Genomic DNA, 20,148 nt, shown 5'->3' on the forward strand with positions numbered 1-20,148 from the left:
ATCAGAACCAAGACATTAATACAGGTTTGGAACAACTTAAGGGTGAGTAAATAATGACAGAATTTTCATTTTTAGGTGGAGTATCCCTTTAACATGCATCAGCAAACACACTGTTAATATGTGGAAACACTTACTGCTGTTAGACAGTCTCTGTTGAGTCTTGTCCTTTGAACTTTGCAAAGTGCCGTCATGTTTACTCTCCTCCTCCCCTTCATCTTCGTCCTCTGTTTTATTTTCTTCTTTCTTCTTCTGATGGTCATTCTGTTTTATTTTCAAAGAGGGTTTGGACTGTCGTTTAAATCTCTGTGCCGATCCTCCACTCTCATCTCCAGAGTCCCCTACACTCTCGCTGTTGTTGCTAGACTCTAATGGCCGTTTCTCCCCTCGTTTCTCTGAATTCATTAGCTTTTCATTAGACTTGTCCTCAAGGGAGGACTCCTTGCCCTCCAGCTTGCCATTCCTGTCCAGGACAGGTTTAACATCCTCCAATGATGAATTGTTGGGTGATGTCACTTTCTCATTGACCATGACAGATTTTTGGTTGTCTGAACTTGTAGCATTACCAATAGACTTCCTGTCCAATGTTTTAGACTTTTTGCTGTCTATGCAAGAATCTTTGTCGGTATGAGCGGACCAGTTATCCACCAGTCCATTCATCTCTTGTTTGATAGGAATGGATGTGTTTGTTGCGTTGGTTACAACTGTCTTGGTGCCGTCTTCAATTTGAGAGGTTGTGCTGTTTCTGTCTTGCTCAGAATGGCGGGTCAGCCAGGCTTTTTTCAGTTTATGGTAGTTGCTCTGACTGGAATGAGCCGATTGGTTGGTTAGGGTTGAGGCGGGCAGCGTTTCATTAGCGACTGAGCTTTGTTTGTTTGGAGGTACAGGACTCGAAGTCCCTGATGCCAGTCTGGGACATTTAGGAGAAATGAGGTTAAATAAAGTCTCTTTTTCCAAAACATGTGCAGAACACACAGGGTGTGTAGCGAGTGTAGTGTAAGACCCACTGTTCAAAGGGTGTGAGATGTGATTGATAGGGTTTGAAGAATGTGTAGTGTGTTGAGGCTGAATCATATGTGTGTTGAGTCTTGATTCAACGGCAGCTCTGTGTTTCTTCAGGTGAGGAAAGTCTCTAGACAGGCAAAAGGAAGACGGAGAGGCCTCGATCTTGCGTTGAACAACCACACTGTCTTTTCTCTTACAGTGTTCTACAACAAGATCCATTCTGGAGTGTGTGGCGTCCGTGTTTGCAGGGGGGTGCGTCACTGAGCAATTTGATTGAACTTGGTTGTGAATAGGTTTGATAGCCATGTTTATGGGTGTGCCGAGATCCACTTTTGGTGGCGTCATGTTGATAGGATGAACCGTATCCAGAGGTGTCCACAGGACCCCCCTCTTTTGCTGAACACTTCCATCCTTAAAATGTGGGTTGGATGGACTTTCAAATGGTTTCACGTGACCACAATGCATCTTTGAAATGGTGCTGTCGGAGACTGTGTAATTTATTGCTGTGTGCATGTGGCTTGTTGATCTTACGATGACTGATGCCGTTGCTGAATGTGGTTTGACCACACCGCCATTTGTGTGCCCTTTCTCTCGACTGTGCAAAACTCCACCCCTTTGTGCATCGTAAGGTGGTGATGTCATTTTTTCAGCCCTGGGCTTCTTCCCGTCTACCGCACCATGTCTGAATTCAGGCAGCAAAGTGGGCGGCCTCTGTTGCTTCTGACCTTTACCAGACAAACTCATTGGCTGAATCGGCGTGAGGGTAGGTGGAGACAATCTGCTGTGTCCAGAGTCTTTAGGAGCTACGGCCGGTGGTGCCGGAGGGTGGAAAATGGGGGCTCGGTGGAGTAAAGGCACGCTGCAGTTGGAAGAGGAGATAGAAATGAGAGATGAGCCTGACCCTCTTCTTTCCATAGCCGACACTTCCATGGATACCATGGAGGAGGCCTTTTGAGCAAGTTGCTCTGTGATCTTTCCCAGGAGACCTTCTTCTTTCTCATGGAGGCGTTTTAAAAGAGGAGGAGGTCTGACTCTGATTGAGCTCGGTGAACTGGTTGGAGTCATGACAGAGGCTACGGTATTGTTGGCACTGAGTCTCTCATAGAGTTCTTTACTAGCTGGTGCTCGTCGCTGTGGTGGTTTGTTCTCCACGCTGTTGGACAGAGAGGTGTAGTAGCTGTTTTGAGTGAGGGTTGGCGTGGGATGAGCAGACTGCGGCCGGGGAGGTAGAGTGTGTCTGAAGGCATGCACATCTCGCTCTCTTTCTCTCTCCCTCTCCAACTCTTTCTCCCTCTCTTTGGAAGGAATGGCAGATGTGGGGCTTCTAGAGTATCGCTGTTCCCTGTCTGATCCCAGTTTAGCGGTGAATGGTGCTACATCAATGCTCTCCTGAAGAATACGCCGGTTCTCTTCTTGGTAGCGATTAGGTCTCTCACCTGTAAGATCGTAAACAATAAGGGGCTGTTTGGTTCGACTGGAGGGCGACTCAAGGGCGACCGGGCAGTAAGACACACCGTTTTTTCCCACTGTTGCGCGGACCCGCTCCTCCTCGAACTTGAGGCGAGTGTGTGTGGAGCTTGGGCTATCATTGGTGGCTCTTCTCTCTAACTCTCTGGAAACAAGAACAGCAAGTATGAATATAGAAGAACTTATTGGAGATCAATATCCCTTTTTAAGGGTTAATTTACAATAAAATAAATGTTCTGTCTCATTTACTGTACTAACATTCATGTGGTTTCAAACCTGTATGATATTTTTTCCATGGAACACAAGAACAATGAGGGATGATTTTTAGCAATTAAAGATTTTTGTTTCAGTCTGTTTCAACGACACTAAGAGGACTAGCACCCATCCTAATCAGCTTTCATTGTTCACTAAAGAGCAGCAAAGACATTCTGCAAATGTGGGTAGGCTACATTGAAGACTATTTTCATTTTTGAGTGAACTTTCACAAAAGTACAACTAAAAAGTTGTAAAGAGTGCAACAGTGAGCTGTAAACTTACTCTGTGGTTATAGAAGAGGGTGTGCAAGGTTGAGCGTTCCTGGAGACTCTCTGAGGGTCAGCGCTGGAGGGTCGCACCGGCATTGGGGTCTGTAACCCTTGACTGTCTGCACTAGTCACAGGGGTGGGCTGAGCAAGCCAAGGACTTGGTGTGTTCTGTTACCACACAAAGAAACACAAACACTTCAGAAGTCGAAAATCTATCAAGAACATCATAGCTCAAGGGACATACAAAAATACAGGAGAACAAACACACACGGAAACAATCTTGTTGATATCCATGACACATGTAAAGATGAACAGTGAGCTACAAATGAAGAGTCTCCTGATACCACATGAATAAAACACGAGTGACGGAGGGGTTCTACTGCCTGGATGCTCGTTCCTTAGTCATCAATACCTTTGTATTGAAGAAGCCAGTTTACAATTCACAAATCACTGTAATCTACATTCATAACACTATACCAAGACTCTGTATCTGTGCTTACAAACTAAACCAGACCATTTTACACAACCGTCAGTCTCATGTATTACTTCCTTACAAGCTCATGAGGATGATATCCACTATGATCATAGCAGAATTAGTTGGAGGAGAGCCCTCTTCCAGTATACAAACCTCAGGGGACGCACTCCATTCCCGGCCTTGATGTCTCCCTGACAATCTGAGGTTTAAATAGGATCTCAGGTGCACCATAACAACTACGCAAATATGATTATCTGTCTACACAACACCAGGAGTAATAAACCCCTATAACAAATGTGTTGGCAATACATTTTTTGAAGTCAGTATGAATTTATTTTTTAAATCTAAAGCATAAAACACAACATTTAAGAATTGGGAAACAAAAACACTTGATTTTATCCAATAGGAATCTATTGAAGAAATGGCTGCTACATACCAGATGAAAGTTGTCGAAGCAAGACATTATACATTGCGTAAAAATTACAATGAACATTTGTGTATTTAAAATAATGTGCACTGATAAATCGCGCACAATAAGACCAAAAATCTGTATTAAACAAGTCAATTTTGATTTTACGCTGAATTTAAAAACCACAAAATAACATTCCTCCATCTGTCTGTGTTGCTTAGGTTTAATATCTTGACTGAATCCAGGATCTGGGATTCATTATTGAGTCTTCCCACATGACTCTGCCTTAACATGTGCATGACAGAAGTATAAAGTTAGGAAACTCACTCTCCTCACGCTGCTGTCAGAGATGCCAGCGCTGTCAGGGTGTGCCCATTTAGAGGCTGGCAAGCCCAGTCCACCGTAACAGTGGGCTCCGTTGGGGAATGGAGGCCACAGGAGGGGATACAGGCCAAGCGGTGCCAGAGGAGCTGTGCTGGAGGTCTGACCCAGGAGAGATGGGTTGCCCGGAAGGGCCAAATGATGGTGCGCAAACCCCATGGCTCCAATACGAGGGTGGCCGGCTAAGAGTGTGGCAGATGATGGGAGTGCAGGCAAGAGGGAGGGGAGAAGGTGTGGATGAGGTATGGTGGAGTGGGGCGTGCTTAAGGAGGACAGAGGAGGTTGGGAGTGGATAGGAGTAGGGGAGAGGTGTGCCGGGTGAGGGGAGGGACTTAGCAGTTTGCTGTGGGAGGAAGAAGGAGTAATACTTGGAGAGCTGGAGGAGAGAGATGGGGTCTTAATGTGGTGTTTGGTGTTTGGGGGTGTGTGAGGGGGCTGGATGTAGGTGGGGTGGGTTTCCAGCTCTGCTCTTACTAGTGCAGGGTCTCTGTAGACAGTGAAGGGCTCCTTCCTGTCTACAATAAGTGGGCTTTTGCTTGACTTGTCAGGGGTGGAAGTGTGATTGAGTGTACGGGGAGGAGAATTGGGTGGTGTTCTGGATCGAGTTGGGGTTGGAGAAGGGATCTGTGACACAATGGGAGCTATGGAGCAGGTAACTTTTGGACTGGGTACCATTTTAAGGCTTGTGGGAGTTCTGTCCATGGCGGATTTAGTTCTAGGAGAGCCCTTCAATTGGCCTATATCTAATGTTGCAGTTTGTTTTTGTCTAGAAGTCTCCTTTACAGTTTGAGGTTTGGATATGATCTTTAGAGAGGAGCAAGGACTGGTGTGTGCACTGAGCTTTTGGGTTGTTTCTGATGACAATGTAGGTCCATATTCTGTGTGTATAGCAGCTGGTGGGCGAGTGGGTTTAGAATCCACATTATCAGTTTTGTTAAGTATGATGGGAGAGTAAGGCGGTGCTCCTCTAGGTCCCTCTTCCACCGAGACTGTAGAGTCACTGCTGGCTGTGATGGGCTCTGAATGGGTTAATTCTGATCTTCTGACCTCTGATTGGCTACACTCTGACCCCCTTGCCTCCGTGTGGGTGAACTCTGAGCCTCTGGCTTCCGGATCACAAGTTGACATCTCCTGCTCCCCTTCCGCTCCTTTACACTCTAGAGGTGATGTGTGGAGAAGCACACATGTAGTCTCCATGGAGATCAGCTGCTCAGTCTCTTGAGATGCCAGCAGTGCAGACACAGCCTCCGAGTCCTCCCGAGATGCTCCCTCACTTCTGTCCTCTATTTCTGCCGTTGTTCCATCACTTTTCACCTCTGCTTTTCCACTACTGGTTGCAGTAGTATATTCTGGTGCCTCTGTGCTTCTGAATGCACCATTGCTGGAAACACCAGGTGAATGGGACTGAGAAGCTTTTCCCGATTTCTGACCCTCATTCTCACCTATTTGGCTGGGAGAAGGTTCCCCGCCTTTGTGGGAGGGGTGAGTTTCACAGTCCAATGGCCTCTTTGAAGTGTAATGCTGTTTCAGCTGTCTCTTTGATCCTGAATCCGAGGATGAATCTTGAACTCTGCAGCTGGAATTTTCAGAATCGCTGTTCTCAGACAGGTTGGACACGCTGCCTGCTTTCAACCTCTTCATCCCGCATCTGTTCCTCTCCTTTTCATCTTTCTCCTCCTCTTCTTTCCTCCTTTTCCTCTCACAATGACTGTTTCTGGATTTGGAAAAATCTAGGAATGCCAAAAAAACATATATAAATAAATCTAAATTGATTTTCCTAACATAAGACATTATGTTATATAGTTTGTAAGAATGAGCACTTTGTAACAAGTGAACGCCATAAATCTCGATCAAGCTAATTTAATTGAACAGAGGGTGCTCTTAATATTGTCATAATCATTAGCCACAGCAGCAGCTCACCTTCTCTCCCTTCATCACTTTTCTTATCTTCACGCATAACTTCTTTCTCTTCCTTCATGCTGCAGTTCTGTATGCACAGCTCAGACTGCTGCTGTACTTGGCTGGAGCTGCACACCTTCAGCAGCAAGGAAAGAAAGAATGTGTTTTTACACCAGAGAATGTACAGTATGAATACACAGCAGATGTTGTCATGCATTTCTGTGAGTGCGTTTTACCTGGTCAGTTGCTGTAGTGTTGCTTGATCTGTTTCCTGTCCCCTGAAAGGAAATTGAAAAGATAAAGATCAAAACACACATCAGTTTTACAAAATTTCACATTTTGAATCTTTGCTCTCATAATAGCTTAACACACAAACGTATTTATTTGGTGTCTAAATGGGGACAGTAACACTAAATCACATTCTAACCCTATAACACAAAATATGATATAACTATAAAAATTACTTTTAAAAAATGTACACGTATTTTTATAAAAATGTATCATACAGCTTAGTGTTTACAAACAAACAAAGTGATGGTTTAACTCACAAGAAATATCCTATTGATCCTGGTGATCTGAGATTTGCATTTTGAGTTTTCCCCCATCAGCGAGGAGGGAGTGTCATCATCTAATAGCGTCATCTGAACCAGCAACGGATCTACATTCACAATTTCTCCAACCTTTGAGAGCCAAAAATATTTTATAACAAGGCAATAAAATCAAGCATCGCGTTAGTTCAGGCAGGTCACGTCAGTCAAGCTCGCATAAGCTGACAGCTGTTTCTGACGCGTATCAATTCAATTCCGACACACATCATAGCGGTTCATTTAAATCCCTGTTCATTCTGGCACCAATCTATTGCTTAGCGGCACTCTGAATTTAACTCCCCCTTCCATCCCCAACTCCAAATTATTTATTTATCCATTATCTGTGGATCAAGTTGATTTGTCTTGTGATTGTTTTTGTTATAGCCCTAGTTGTTATTTAGTTATTTGTTTATTTGTATAATTATTGGATCTGTTCTGTTACCCCAGTTTTTTTTTACTTGCTGCTCTCCCCGCTCTGTCCAGGAATTAATGCATGGATGGGCGTGTGGAGTTTGCCCAGAACAGAACCATACCGCCAACACCAACTAGATGCATTATTATTTAATAAAAAATGTTATTTGACGAAAGTAGTCCTGACTGAAATATTAGGTTCACAAATTTTTCCAAATGCATATTTTCATTAAATGCATGTGTGTGTGTGTGTGGTCTTACCTGGTCGGTCATGACAGACACAGTTCTGTTGTTTTGGTCATGGTGTGTGATAACTCCAGACAGCCACTGGGTTTTAAAGTCTTGTCTGAACACCTGCACTCTCAGACCCTTTAGAGAACAAGCACCTGTCGCACAACAAACAACCACAATTCTCATGCCACACTTAAAACCATAAATATGCAGTTGTTACGGACTGTTTAAGACTCTTAAAAATGACTTTTGTTAATGTAACCTAATCTAGTCAGATTATTCATATTTATTCATAAAAATGGTAAATATTTCTTGCCTTGAATGACAATTTCTTTACATTGTAACAACACGTTTAAGTCATGGTATGTTATAAAATGGATAGTTTTTTATTCTAAATTCTGATTGGACACAAAGCTGTTATTAGAGTACCTGTGACAGCACATCTGTTAAATTAATTCTATATTAAAATGACGACTACTAAGTGAAAAGAATTGTCTATCATGGCTTATAGATTTAGTAGATTCCAGGCAACGTCTCAGCGCTAACCAAGGCACAAAATATGCAAAATCCTCTGTGTACTCTAGCAGGTAAAACACGCTGAGCAAAGATGTCAACATGGCTTCAAACAGTCGACTCTGAGTTGATCTGAGTTATCCAAACATACAGCATAAACATCCTTATCATTTAGCACTAACACAGAACAGACACGGAATCACAAGATCTTTCCACTGGATACCTTTCTGAAGAATGTTCTGGAAATGGTTCTGTTTGAGCCAAGCCTGGATCTGTTCCTGCACAGATGGATCATCTCTCACAGCTGGATTTCCATTGTCCACTTCATCCTTTAACAGCACAACAACACAGCACGAATAAAGAGTCAAGATTGTGGGAACTTTTGTTGTTTCTTTCCGATTTCTGTCAGTGGAGCAGAATCTAAAGACTATGTCTGCTATGCTCTGTCAGAATCCTCCAGAAAAAAACACATGAAGAAAAGATGAAGATGATGGAAAGCAACAGTTGTAGATCAGACAGCTTCAGAAGGGGGAGGGAAATCTGGGAGGCAGCGTACACACAGACGCACTATTACACATAGCATTACTCATCTATCCACACAAAAGACACACTCTTTACTGCACACAAACGCACACGCACATACACAGGACTGGAAATTATGTAACAATAGTGTGAGAGGGGTATTTAAGCCAAACTCTAGTTGAACTCCCAAAACCTCTGCATATTACATGCACACACATCACATAACCATCACATACCAATTACATATAATTAAAAAAAATCATGACATCACACAGCTCTCTCTCATTTTCTTTTCACACACAAAGAAGTCCTTACACACCAGTCAACACAATACCCACGCACACTTTCTCTCTCTCTCTTAGGCATTTACATTTTAAAATGTTTTTCTCTGGGGTTAATGCGTATCTATTGCTTTAAGAGTAAGCAAGTCTGTAACACTAATACCCTTTCAATTTATGTGACTGAGTACCAAAAAAAGGAAAATAATTGTTATCATTATATACATATATATAATTTGTATTATAACTACACGCGTAGAGTAAATATATATAATTATTAATTAGTAATGATCATTAATCATTTAATATGATAATTATTCTTACTTTGGAAAAACTAGTTTATTTTGCCAACAGAGCCCTTCGAATTGAAAAGGGTGGAAAAAGGAAAAGACTTGCATGGATCTTTTTTGTGGTTGAAAAAGCAGTCACATTCAATCACAGCTACCATCTCTCTCTCCCTCTCTCCATCAGTCTTCATCTGGCTACTCCACAGCCTAAGTCCAATTCCTCCTGTGTGAGTCATATACAGCTGACCCCTGAGTCTGTACCATCACCACCCGCCCACACACAGTCACACGCGCACACACACACAGTCGCACGCATGCACACACTCACTTCTAAAATATTGCCCATCCACCATCATTTTTTTTGTTGCAAAAAACAAACATACAAACAAAACATAGGCCAGCCACTCAACATGCACAGCTCTGCAGCTCTAGGCTGAAAAGAAATTGTATGCAAGCACTTGAACACTAAGTATCAGAATGCAATTCATATCACAGTAAATAAGAAACATACATTACTATGAGGCGCCGTATAGGGTTTAAATCAAACTACGCTTATGAATACATATATAAAAGTGTGCATACACATATATACATTGCTCACATATACATGTATACTGTTGGATGTTCAAGCAAACACATATGAAAAACATGTGCGCACTAATGTGAAATCCATACCAATACATCTTATGTTAGTTAAGCTTGCATGTACACTTTTTCGCGCATACATATAAACTCGATGCGTGCAAACACACCTATACAATACTCGCACATACATATAAACTCTGCGTACATACACATCTATAAAACACTCGCACATACATACAAACTCTGCGCACATAGACATCTATAAAACACTCGCACATACATACAAAATATGACACGCTTTAGTGTGCATGCATAGTGATTTCATATGTGGATGTGCGTGCTTTTCAGTGTAAACGGAAGGCATTTCAGTGTAAACGGAAGTCGTCTTCATTTAGATCAACATGAATCTAAAAGCGATAATAGCCTTAACGTTTATTAGTGCTTTGCTTGCTTGTGCAAGTTGCAATGCAGATGATGTAGCCGATTTCTTTAATAGCGTTTTAAAGTGCCTAACACCGTGTCCACACCGGACGCGACAGGCGCGACGCAACATGGCAACCAGCATGTGCTTAATGGGTTTGTCGCTTAGCACGATTCGCCGGATCCAGCGTGGACAAAAATTGAAATTATAATGGGTTCATTTATCGCTTTGCCGCGGACTCCCGCCATTTAAAAATTAACGGTCATTTCGTTTTACCTCACACACTAACACATTAGTTTAGCGGTTTATTTATTTTATTTTTAATTCCCTATTTGAGAGTAAACTTATATTTTCGTGATTTTCGAGTTATTTGACATCTAAATCAACAGACCGTGATGTAATGAAACTCAGGGCTTTTGATTGTTATATCTGAAGACGGAGCCGCGCTATACTACACACAGTGTGGTTTTATTAGAAATGATATACTGCGCTGTTTAAATCTGCTTCTTCAGTAATGAAAACGGAATTAATAGGCTAAAAGAATAATCTAATGCATTGATTTCATCCTCCATATTGTGTGTGATGACTTATTTTACTTATTTTAATTAGATTAGACAAGCGATGGATAAAAATACAGCATGGATGTATTCATTACAGACGTGTAAGTGAGGCCAAACGGACCCGAGAAAAATATTTTAGGCTAACGTTCTGGGAATGTTTCTTTCCCAGAAAGTTTTCTTAAGGTTTGTTTTGGGTTATCTTTACAGAAATAAAATGTTAGTTTCATGGTTTCTATAACGTTAGAGTAACATTCCCTAACGTTAGTTTTTGGTTCCCAGAACGTTATGGGAACCATAACGGGAACCAGAAACTAACGTTCTATTAACGTAAAGAAAACTTTCCCGGAGAACCAAAAACAAACCTTAGAAAATAACGTTCTGGGAACCAAAAATTGTTAGCTGGGTTGCAACTTGCACAAGCAAGCAAAGCACTAATAAACGTTAAGGCTATTATCGCTTTTAGATTCATGTTGATCTAAATGAAGACGACTTCCGTTTACACTGAAATGCCTTCCGTTTACACTGAAAAGCACGCACATCCACATATGAAATCACTATGCATGCAAACTAAAGCGTGTCATATTTTGTATGTATGTGCGAGTGTTTTATAGATGTGTATGTGCGCAGAGTTTGTATGTATGTGCGAGTGTTTTATAGATGTCTATGTGCGCAGAGTTTGCATGTATGTGCGAGTGTTTTATAGATGTGTATGTACGCAGAGTTTGTATGTTTGTGCGAGTGTTTTATAGATGCGTGTGTACACAGAGTTTGTATGTATGTGCGAATGTTTTATAGATGTGTGTGTACGCAGAGTTTATAATGTGCGAGTATTGTATAGGGTGTTTGCACGCATCGAGTTTATATGTATGCGCGAAAAAGTGTACATGCAAGCTTAACTAACATAAGATGTATTGGTATGGATTTCACATTAGTGCGCACATGTTTTTCATATGTGTTTGCTTGAACATCCAATAGTATACATGTATATGTGAGCAATGTATATATGTGTATGCACGCTTTTATATATGTATTCATAAGCGCAGTTTGATTTAAACCCTATACGGCGCCTCATACATTACAGCTAGCTACCTTCACCTTCAACTTTCGAAGACAAATGTAACTTAATGTATTCAATTTTGAGTTTTTTCTCATTATAATTTATAAGTCTTTATATTATCATTGTATAATATGTGAAGTGATGTGACCAAAACAAGTAATTAAAAACAATTCATTACATTATTTAAATGAGCTTACAGAAGTATGGCAGTAAGAACCACTGCTGTCCGACCAGCTTTGTAGGTGTGATCCACACGTGTGTGTGTGTGTGTTAAAAGGTTCTAATAATATCAGTGTGTGTGTGAGAGAGAGAGCACCGATCTCTGATTACTATCTTCCCTTGCATAGCAAACATAAGGCTGTGTGTGTGTGTGCGAACAGACTGCATGAGAGAGGGAAGGAGAGAGAAGGAGAGCGGGCGGGAGAGTGTGTGTGTGTATTACTCATCCGTGCTTCAGTTCTTAGGACGAAGGGAAGACATGATTTATTCATTTACCCGCAGGCAGGTTTTGATCTCTCTCTCTCTCTCTCTCTCTCTCTCTCTCTCTCTCTCTCTCTCTCAGGCTCAGACTGTCTTTCTTGTCTTGCTCACACAAACATACAGTCTCTCTCTCTCTCCCCTGCTGTTTTTCAAGCCTCTATCACCTCGCACTCTATTTCTCTCTATGACAAACACACACACGCACACGCACACACATAAAGCGCTGCTTCACTGGCCTTTTGGGGGGGGGCTGCTGGTAAGAGGAATGAGACTGAAGATAATAAAACAGGGTGAGAGAGGTGTGATTGAAAGGAGGTCTTGGACAGGATGAAGGGCAGATTCAGCTAATGATGATGGTAAGGTTAATTAGCGTTAATTGTGTGTTACACCGCAGCTTCCTTTGATTGGTGGAATGGATTTCTGTCTTTTAGAGTTCTCCAAACAATCTCAAATTAGTCAATCACAGACAAACAAACAAGCACACACAGCCACATTTACTCTCATACATATGGAACCCACATCCAAAAATGGGTGCTCATACACATCTCATTAAACTCCCAAGCACACCCACATATATATACAAACAAACAAGCTCTAACCCTGACAGAACACACACCTCAGATGACCAAACACAGACCCACAGCAACTCATACACACTCCAGAGGACGCATGACACACCACAAGACAAAATGAACATGATGTTTAGAAAATGAGACTAGCGATGTAACGATACTTCGTATTACGATATTTCGCGATGCAAAAATGTTACGATGCGCATCGTAGTGAGATGGGGATATTTTACGATATGTTTAATTCTATTCGTTCAGCGGTCAAGACGCTACCTACTCTGCGCCAGCGCGTCACGTGTGCTTATCTCACATATGCGGTAGAGAGAGAAGCACAAGACACAATCTGTGTCTCCAAGTGGTTTACAAAGCGTCATATTTTCCCTCACAATCGCCGTTAAAACACAGCAAACTTGAAGCGTGACTGCAGGCGAGTCACCCCGAAACTCATTTCAAAGGCAGCACAAACGTGTTTAAATGCCAATGTTCATTTATCCGCTAATGTGAGCTGCTGCATAACGTGATATGCAACATAAAGTAACTTAAGCCAAAAGAAACCAGCGCTGTACCGATCAGAGAAGCGATGAAGTGAGTCGTACTGTAGATTAAAAGATCGAATGACATGCTAAAAAACAAGTATGTGATTTGAATGATTTAAAGAGTACATTCCTCAATATTTTTAAGGGCTTATTTTGGTTTATGGAGTGTCTGACAACAAGTTTATGTACACACATGATGTAAAAATACTATTATTTCGTAATAATAAGCAGTTTTTATTACCTTACTTCTTGACTGACTCTCAAATGATTCGTTCAGCGATTCATCTGTGTAATCTCCGCCTTTCCGCCAGCGTAGTCTGATCTGATTGGTCAGATAGTGTAGTCTGCTGTGATTGGTCAGATGGTCTAGTCTGCTGTGATTGGTCAAATGGTCTAGTCTGCTGTGATTGGTCAAACGCGTTCAGCATGTGTCGCAAATGGACCGCCTATCATTACTGCTGTATTACGGTTTGCAGGTGGTTGGATATTAACAGTGTATAGAGAGAGATGGCGTCGATTTTACCTTACCAGTTCGAGCCCGAGTCTGACGAATCATTCTTTAATCCTTATACAGATGCCAGTAAGAAAAAGGACTGTTTTAGACACTTCTCTTGTAACAGTTAGTTATCACGGCATACAGTGTACGGTGTTCGTATCTTCAGATGTTATTATAACTATAGTACACCACGCAGTTCTTGAAATAAAGACTTTGCGAGTTAATATGGTTGAACACTTACATTAGCGCAACGAGTTTATAGCTAACGTTAGGTAAACAAACAGTAACAACCCCAAAAATAACGGTAACGTTAGCTAAACACAGACATGAGATAACGTCACACAAATTTAATTTTAAGTAAAGACAAAAATAAAGAGTCACACTTACAGGTTGTGATTCGGTGGAGCTTACAGGTCCAAATAAAGTTGGTATTGCAACATCTTTTAAGGAAAGACGTTTAATGTATCCTGCAGTAAAGGCGCCAAGATTGATGAAGCAATCTTCGGTAAAATGACGCGCGCAAAGTAAAACGTTCGGTTTATACTCCTTTGGTGTCGTTTGAAAAATAAATAGTAACCATTTTTTCCTCAGAAGTTCTTCCTTTGGTAGTGAAAATAAGACTGACTTAGTTTCACTACATAGAACACAGCTTCTCTTAGACATGATGCACACGTCACGAACGAGCTAGTACAGTGTTTGGGGAGGAGAGAGTTAAGTTTTCGCAGTCAGTAGGCGGGGATTTTTCTAGTGACGTAGGTACATTGTGGTTAAAGATTCGGACAGGTCATGGCTTGTTCGCGTGATTCAGAGTCGATTACCTTTTTTATAAGCTAATAACTTTGTTATTCGTTCACCTTCGGATTTACAACTTGGCAGATTGCTTACATTCAAACACGGCAAAATTAAACACTTCATGAAATGTATTTTTTAGGATCTCGAGGAATGTACTCTTTAAGAAATGTAATGCAGTTTATGTCATATGTCTTTTTGAAAGATTTTTCTCATTCATTACTTTCTCAAGCAAAGACAGCGAAGCTTCAAAGAGACACGAGCCAATAGCGCTTGAGCGTGAGCTCTGTCAGAGCGTTTCATTGGTTGAATGTACTGAATGAACACGCCCTTCACTGAACGAAATGAGACTGAATGAACTGCTACATGACGTTCATGGTCTAATATTCTCTGTTACAACAATGCATATCCAGTAGTTACTCAACTTTTCTGAAAAATAAAGGTAATGACCTGGTTTAATTTAATTCCAAGGTAAAGTAAATTATGTCGAAACAGTTAAATCTTTGTATGGAACATATAATTACACCAATTAAATTAGTTAATCCAGACAGATTTTAGTAGACTAATATAATGTAGATTTCGTTGACTAAAAATAGACTAAAACTATGATAAATTGGGATGACTAAAACTAAATTGCATTTTAGTCAAAAGACTATGACTAAAACTAAATCAAAATTTGCTGTCAAAATTGACACTGATCTTAATTCTAATTTCAGTTAAGTCTTAAAATGTTAAAATTCTTTATGAAGTTGTATGTGCAACAAAATAAGTTACTGAAATTCTTAATATTTTGAAAATAAATGTTATTTGAATTTCAGTTTCATTTTTTAATTTTGTTCAAAATATCGAGATGTGTATCGTATCCTGAACCCAGCATCGAGATATGTATCGAATCGTGAGCTGAGTGTATCGTTACACCCCTAAATGAGACTGTATACGTTTCATTTATTATTCTGTTTCTTGTTGCTACTGAAATTTGGTCTTACATTTTGATATTTTAAAAACAATTGCTCTCTATGGAAAACGAATGCCCACAACTGTTTATACACAAATGCCTATTTTCACACGACAACTTAATCAAAAGGAAAATTAAGCAAAATGACAAACTATTTACTTTATAATAAAACATTTTTAGCCTAATAACTTCTGAATGGCTTTTTTTGCTGATGTATGCAAAGCTACATGGGGTGGTGAATAATATTGTTGAGTAATATCATAGCACAGATTTTAATGATCAAATCCCAAAGGAAAAGATCAAGTCCCACGCTACATTATTTCCTGCTTAATACTGACTACACAGCCATCACTTGCACTGTGTTAAATGCATTGCGAATATTTTTTCGTATTATCTGCAATGCAGTGAATTGCATATTAAAACTCTATACTGCTTTCTGGTACTTCATGATCACATTCATGTCTGCATTAACAAACTAAAATGTGAACTATGCAGGATTTCAAAGTATAGACAAAAAAAATCCCTATCAATCTTCACTTACGATCCACTGGAAACGTGTTGTGGTGTTTGTGTATGCAGAAACACTGTCCCATGTCTGTATTATTATATTTTTGGGACATTTCTCAACCTTTGGCTACAGGGTGTGTTGGCTCCAGTTTATAACAAATAATGACACACAGTTGAGAACGGGACTTTATATAAAGGCCAGGTAAAGCAGCATTGAAAACGGCTAATGCAGTCAAAAATAAACACAAATATATTGTAGCTTGCAATGTATTGTAGCCGTTTAGGGTTGACAGTATCATTTCAGTTTCAGTCAGTGTTCTGTTTGATCATTCTCTCCGCCGTGCGCATAATTCTCATTTCTGTGGTCTACATGATGGTGAGAGGTGAGAGAAAGAGACAGGATGGGCTGATAGATGAAAGAGTGAGGTGACCTCAGTCTAGCACACAGCCAAAGCATCACCACGGCAACATCTGCAAGAGAGACATCGGACTGATCCAACTATTGCATCAGGAGGAGAGAGAGAGAGACGGAGAGACAGACAAACACACAGACATATTATTGAAATGGATGAGCGAGTGTGTTTGTAGCTGCTCGTGTCTGTGTGTGTACAGAGAAGAAAATCAGAGCTGGAGAGAGCAGGAGAGAGAACAAACAATCTTAAGCTCACTCCTACAGCGAGTACACAAACCAAACAACCACACACACACAGATGCATGCGTGCATCCAGAGTAAATGAAAGAGGAAGAGAAACAGAGGGGAGTGATACAGAGGGTTAGAAATAGATGATGATGAAAAGTGCTTCATTGAATTTAAATTTGAGAGCAGAGGGACAGAAATAGAGAGAGAGAGAGAGAGAGAGAGAGAGAGGTGTGTGCGTTTTGAAGGAGAGAAGTTTGATTGAGAGGGAGAGAGAGAGAGAGAGAGAGAGAGAGAGAGGTGTAGAGGGAGGGTGATGAAGTGGATGAGATGATGACAAATAGAGGAGAGAGTGAAAGAGAAAGGTATAGACAGAGAAAGACAGGGAGAAAGAAATAGAAAGAACGCTCAAAAAAATCAATGCTGTAGTCTGAAGACCTGTCCTTCAGTAACAGAAGAACTGAGAGCGCTGGATCAGAGAAAGACAAGAGAGAGAGAGAGAGAGAGAGAGAGAGAGAGAGAGACTTGCGTCTTTCTCTTAAGCAACAAAACCTGTAGTATATCACTGACGAAATGCACCAAGACATCTACAAAGCAAATCTCAATTTTACAAAACAATTTCATGTAAAGGCCTAAAACATTCATACTGGTTTGGTAAACAATTACATTAAATTTGCAGACAAATGAAATGAACTACTACCATATTAGGAAAAATGACAATGGTAGTCAAAAGTGCCATTCTTCAAAATATCAGATACAAAGAAATGTATAGAGGATTTTCCTACTATGGTAGTCAATGGTTGCCAAGAACTGTTTGGTTACAAGCATTCTTTCAAATATCTTTCTATGGGCCCTATTGCACACCCGGCACAAGGGGCAGCGCAAGTGTTTTTGCTAGATTCCATTTTTGCAGTTCTCATTTTCCCATCCTGCACCACGTTGTTTAAATAGCAAATGCATTTGCGCTCATTTGTGCGCCCATGGGCGTGTTGGTCTAAAAAAGAGGTGTGCTTAGGCGCATTGTTGGCGCGTTGCTATTTTGAGGAACTGAAAATAGACTGCGCCATATATCAACTCAAACCTCGTCTAAAGTCTAAAGTCAATGGCGCAATATTTTTTTGGTTTTAAAAAAGTGCGCCTCTGGGCGGGTCTACATACACCGCGCTTTCACTTTACTTATTACACAGAGCGAAGAGCAGCAGCACACAAACATCCTAAATATAAAAAATAAATGGATTACAATGTAAAAGATTATTATTGTGTACATAAAGATAAAAATCCGGCTTGTTATGTAGATGATCTGCTCATCTGTAGCGTATATCAACCGCCAGGGTGGCGTGCGCTCACGGCAGTTAACACGACTCGCCCGACGCCTCCTCCTGTGGAGTCAGCAGGTGACCCGCTCCCTGCGTGCCACGTATATCCCAGGCGACCTGAACCAGACAGCCGACGTGCTCTCTCGTCAGTCGACGCCTCGTGGAGAGTGGCGACTCCACCCCCGCGCAGTCCAGCTCATTTGAGTGCAGTTCGGGCAGGCTCAGGTAGACCTGTTCGCCTCCCTGGAAACCACCCATTGCCCGCTTTGGTACTCCCTTCTCCGAGGCTCCCCTCGGTACGGATGCCCTAGCGCACAGCTGGCCGCGGGACAAGTGGAAGTACGCCTTCCCCCCAGTGAGCCTCATTGCACAGACTCAACAGTAACTCAACTGTTACTCGTTGCGCCACACTGGCCCAACCGGACTTGGTTCTCGGAGCTAATGCTCTTGAAGACAGCTCCCCCCTGGCCGATTCCCCTGACGAAGGACCTGCTTTCCCAGGGGAAGGGCACATTATGGCATCCCAGGCCAGACCACTGGAACCTCCATGTCTGGCCCCTGGACGGGACGAGGAGATCCTGAGTGGCCTACCCCCGGCGGTGGTAGAGACAATATCTCAGGCAAGGGCACCAGCCACTAGGCGACTCTACGCCTACAAGTGGCGCCTCTTCTCGTCCTGGTGCTCTTCTCGAAGAAAAGACCCACGGAGTTGTGCGATCGTGATCGTGCTGTCCTTTCTACAAGAGAGACTCGAGACTAACCTCTCCCCATCCACACTGAAAGTGTATGTAGCCGCCATTGCCGCTCATCACAACTCAGTTGCTGGAAAGTCTCTAGGACAGCACGACCTGGTCATCAGGTTCCTAAGGGGCGCGAGAAGGCGGAATCCGCCTCGTCCGCGCTCCATACCCTCTTGGGACCTTGATGTGGCCCTGGCGGGCCTCTTGGTCATTCGTTTCTGCCTGTGAAAGCTGCAGAAGGGCTTTTTCTCGTCTTCCTCATTCAGCGTCAGATAATCCAACGACAATCAAAGACAACTTTTACAACCGTGTACCCTTTCTCCGCCGTGACATTCCTTTACTTCTCACTACTTTCGATCTGAGACTGTGACTCCGCCCACTTCCGGCATGAGACTGCCGCCATGGCGCTGCTGCCATAGTGCTGCTGTGACGTATGGTTCTGCTGTTCTGCAATCGGTCACTACTGAAATTCCGCCGTGTAAGTAGCGAATCCGCCATGGCGCGAGCGCAACTGGCTCTTAAAGGGAATGAGAGATGAGACTCTGATTGGTTTACTGCACGTTACTCCCAAAAAACACCCATTACTCATTAAGAGAATCGGGACAACCCGTTTAAATTAGCAAAAGTGGATTCGACACGACCTGAGGGCACCTGCACCGTGCGCTTTAAACCATGCTTAGATCGTGAAAATAGGGCCCTGTGTGTTCATCAGAACAAGGAAATGTATACAGATTTGGAACAACTCGAGGGTGAGTAAATTAAGACAGAATTTCCTTTTTGGGTGAACTGTTCCTTCAAGAATGCCTACCAAACCAACCAACCAATAAATTCCTAGAAAAAAATAAGAAACAGATTTTTCTGATTTTAAAACAATTCTTTTCAATGATCCGGTTGATCCAGTTATTATATCTGACTGATTCAATTCCTCTCAGTCACAATTGTTTATAAAATGCTTTTTTTATGGTTTTATGTTTTTTTAGGGTGAACTATTTCTATGATGGCATGTTAGAAAAGTAAACACTGCAATACATATGTTGACGGCTGACATTGCATTTGCTTTATTATTAGATGCTTCCTCTATTATGTCTATTACAAACGTCTGTCAAAATCAATTTGACAGCAAGCTTTATTTAAGCCAGACAGTGAAAGAGAAAAAGAAAACAAAACACAGATTGTGGAAAAAAGCAGACAAAAGAAGCCAAAGATGAAAGAAAAAAGAGTGAATATGAACTCTTAGTAAATGTGTGTGTGTGTAGTGAATGTGTTAGATGGAAAGCAGACACACGTAGTAAAGACTGTGTTTGCGTGTGCATGTGTGTGTCTCCAGATTGAGGGTGGCTGACTCACAGCCGAGTGTCTTTCTCACCACAGCCTCAAAAGGGAAAGTGTTCATACAACCTAATGGAAACCACTCTGCCTGCTTTTCCCTTCAGTAAACCTCCCTCCCTCCCTCACTTACTTAAGTCTATCTCTGTCATACACAAGACAAACGCCCACACACACAAGTACGCTGT

General features: G+C 41.7%; 1 protein-coding gene across 2 annotated transcripts in view; it reads right to left on the bottom strand.

Annotated features, from left to right (window-relative positions):
- The window catches only part of jmjd1ca (jumonji domain containing 1Ca), a 59,305-nt gene that overhangs the window by 8,214 nt on the left and 30,943 nt on the right, over positions 1-20,148 (bottom strand). Inside the window, exons 4-12 of one of the 2 annotated variants that reach the window (XM_057343416.1) lie at positions 8,123-8,228; positions 7,417-7,541; positions 6,706-6,837; positions 6,394-6,435; positions 6,179-6,293; positions 4,205-5,988; positions 3,007-3,161; positions 2,517-2,614; positions 135-2,438 (exon numbers count right to left, since the gene is read on the bottom strand). In XM_057343416.1, coding sequence (XP_057199399.1) covers positions 135-2,438; positions 2,517-2,614; positions 3,007-3,161; positions 4,205-5,988; positions 6,179-6,293; positions 6,394-6,435; positions 6,706-6,837; positions 7,417-7,541; positions 8,123-8,228 — 4,861 coding nt within the window. Of the gene's footprint in view, positions 1-134; positions 2,615-3,006; positions 3,162-4,204; positions 5,989-6,178; positions 6,294-6,393; positions 6,436-6,705; positions 6,838-7,416; positions 7,542-8,122; positions 8,229-20,148 lie in introns of both variants that reach the window. The other variant, XM_057343415.1, reaches the window with a different exon arrangement.

Source organism: Triplophysa rosa, linkage group LG10, assembly GCF_024868665.1.
Source record: "Triplophysa rosa linkage group LG10, Trosa_1v2, whole genome shotgun sequence".
NCBI lineage: Eukaryota > Metazoa > Chordata > Actinopteri > Cypriniformes > Nemacheilidae > Triplophysa > Triplophysa rosa.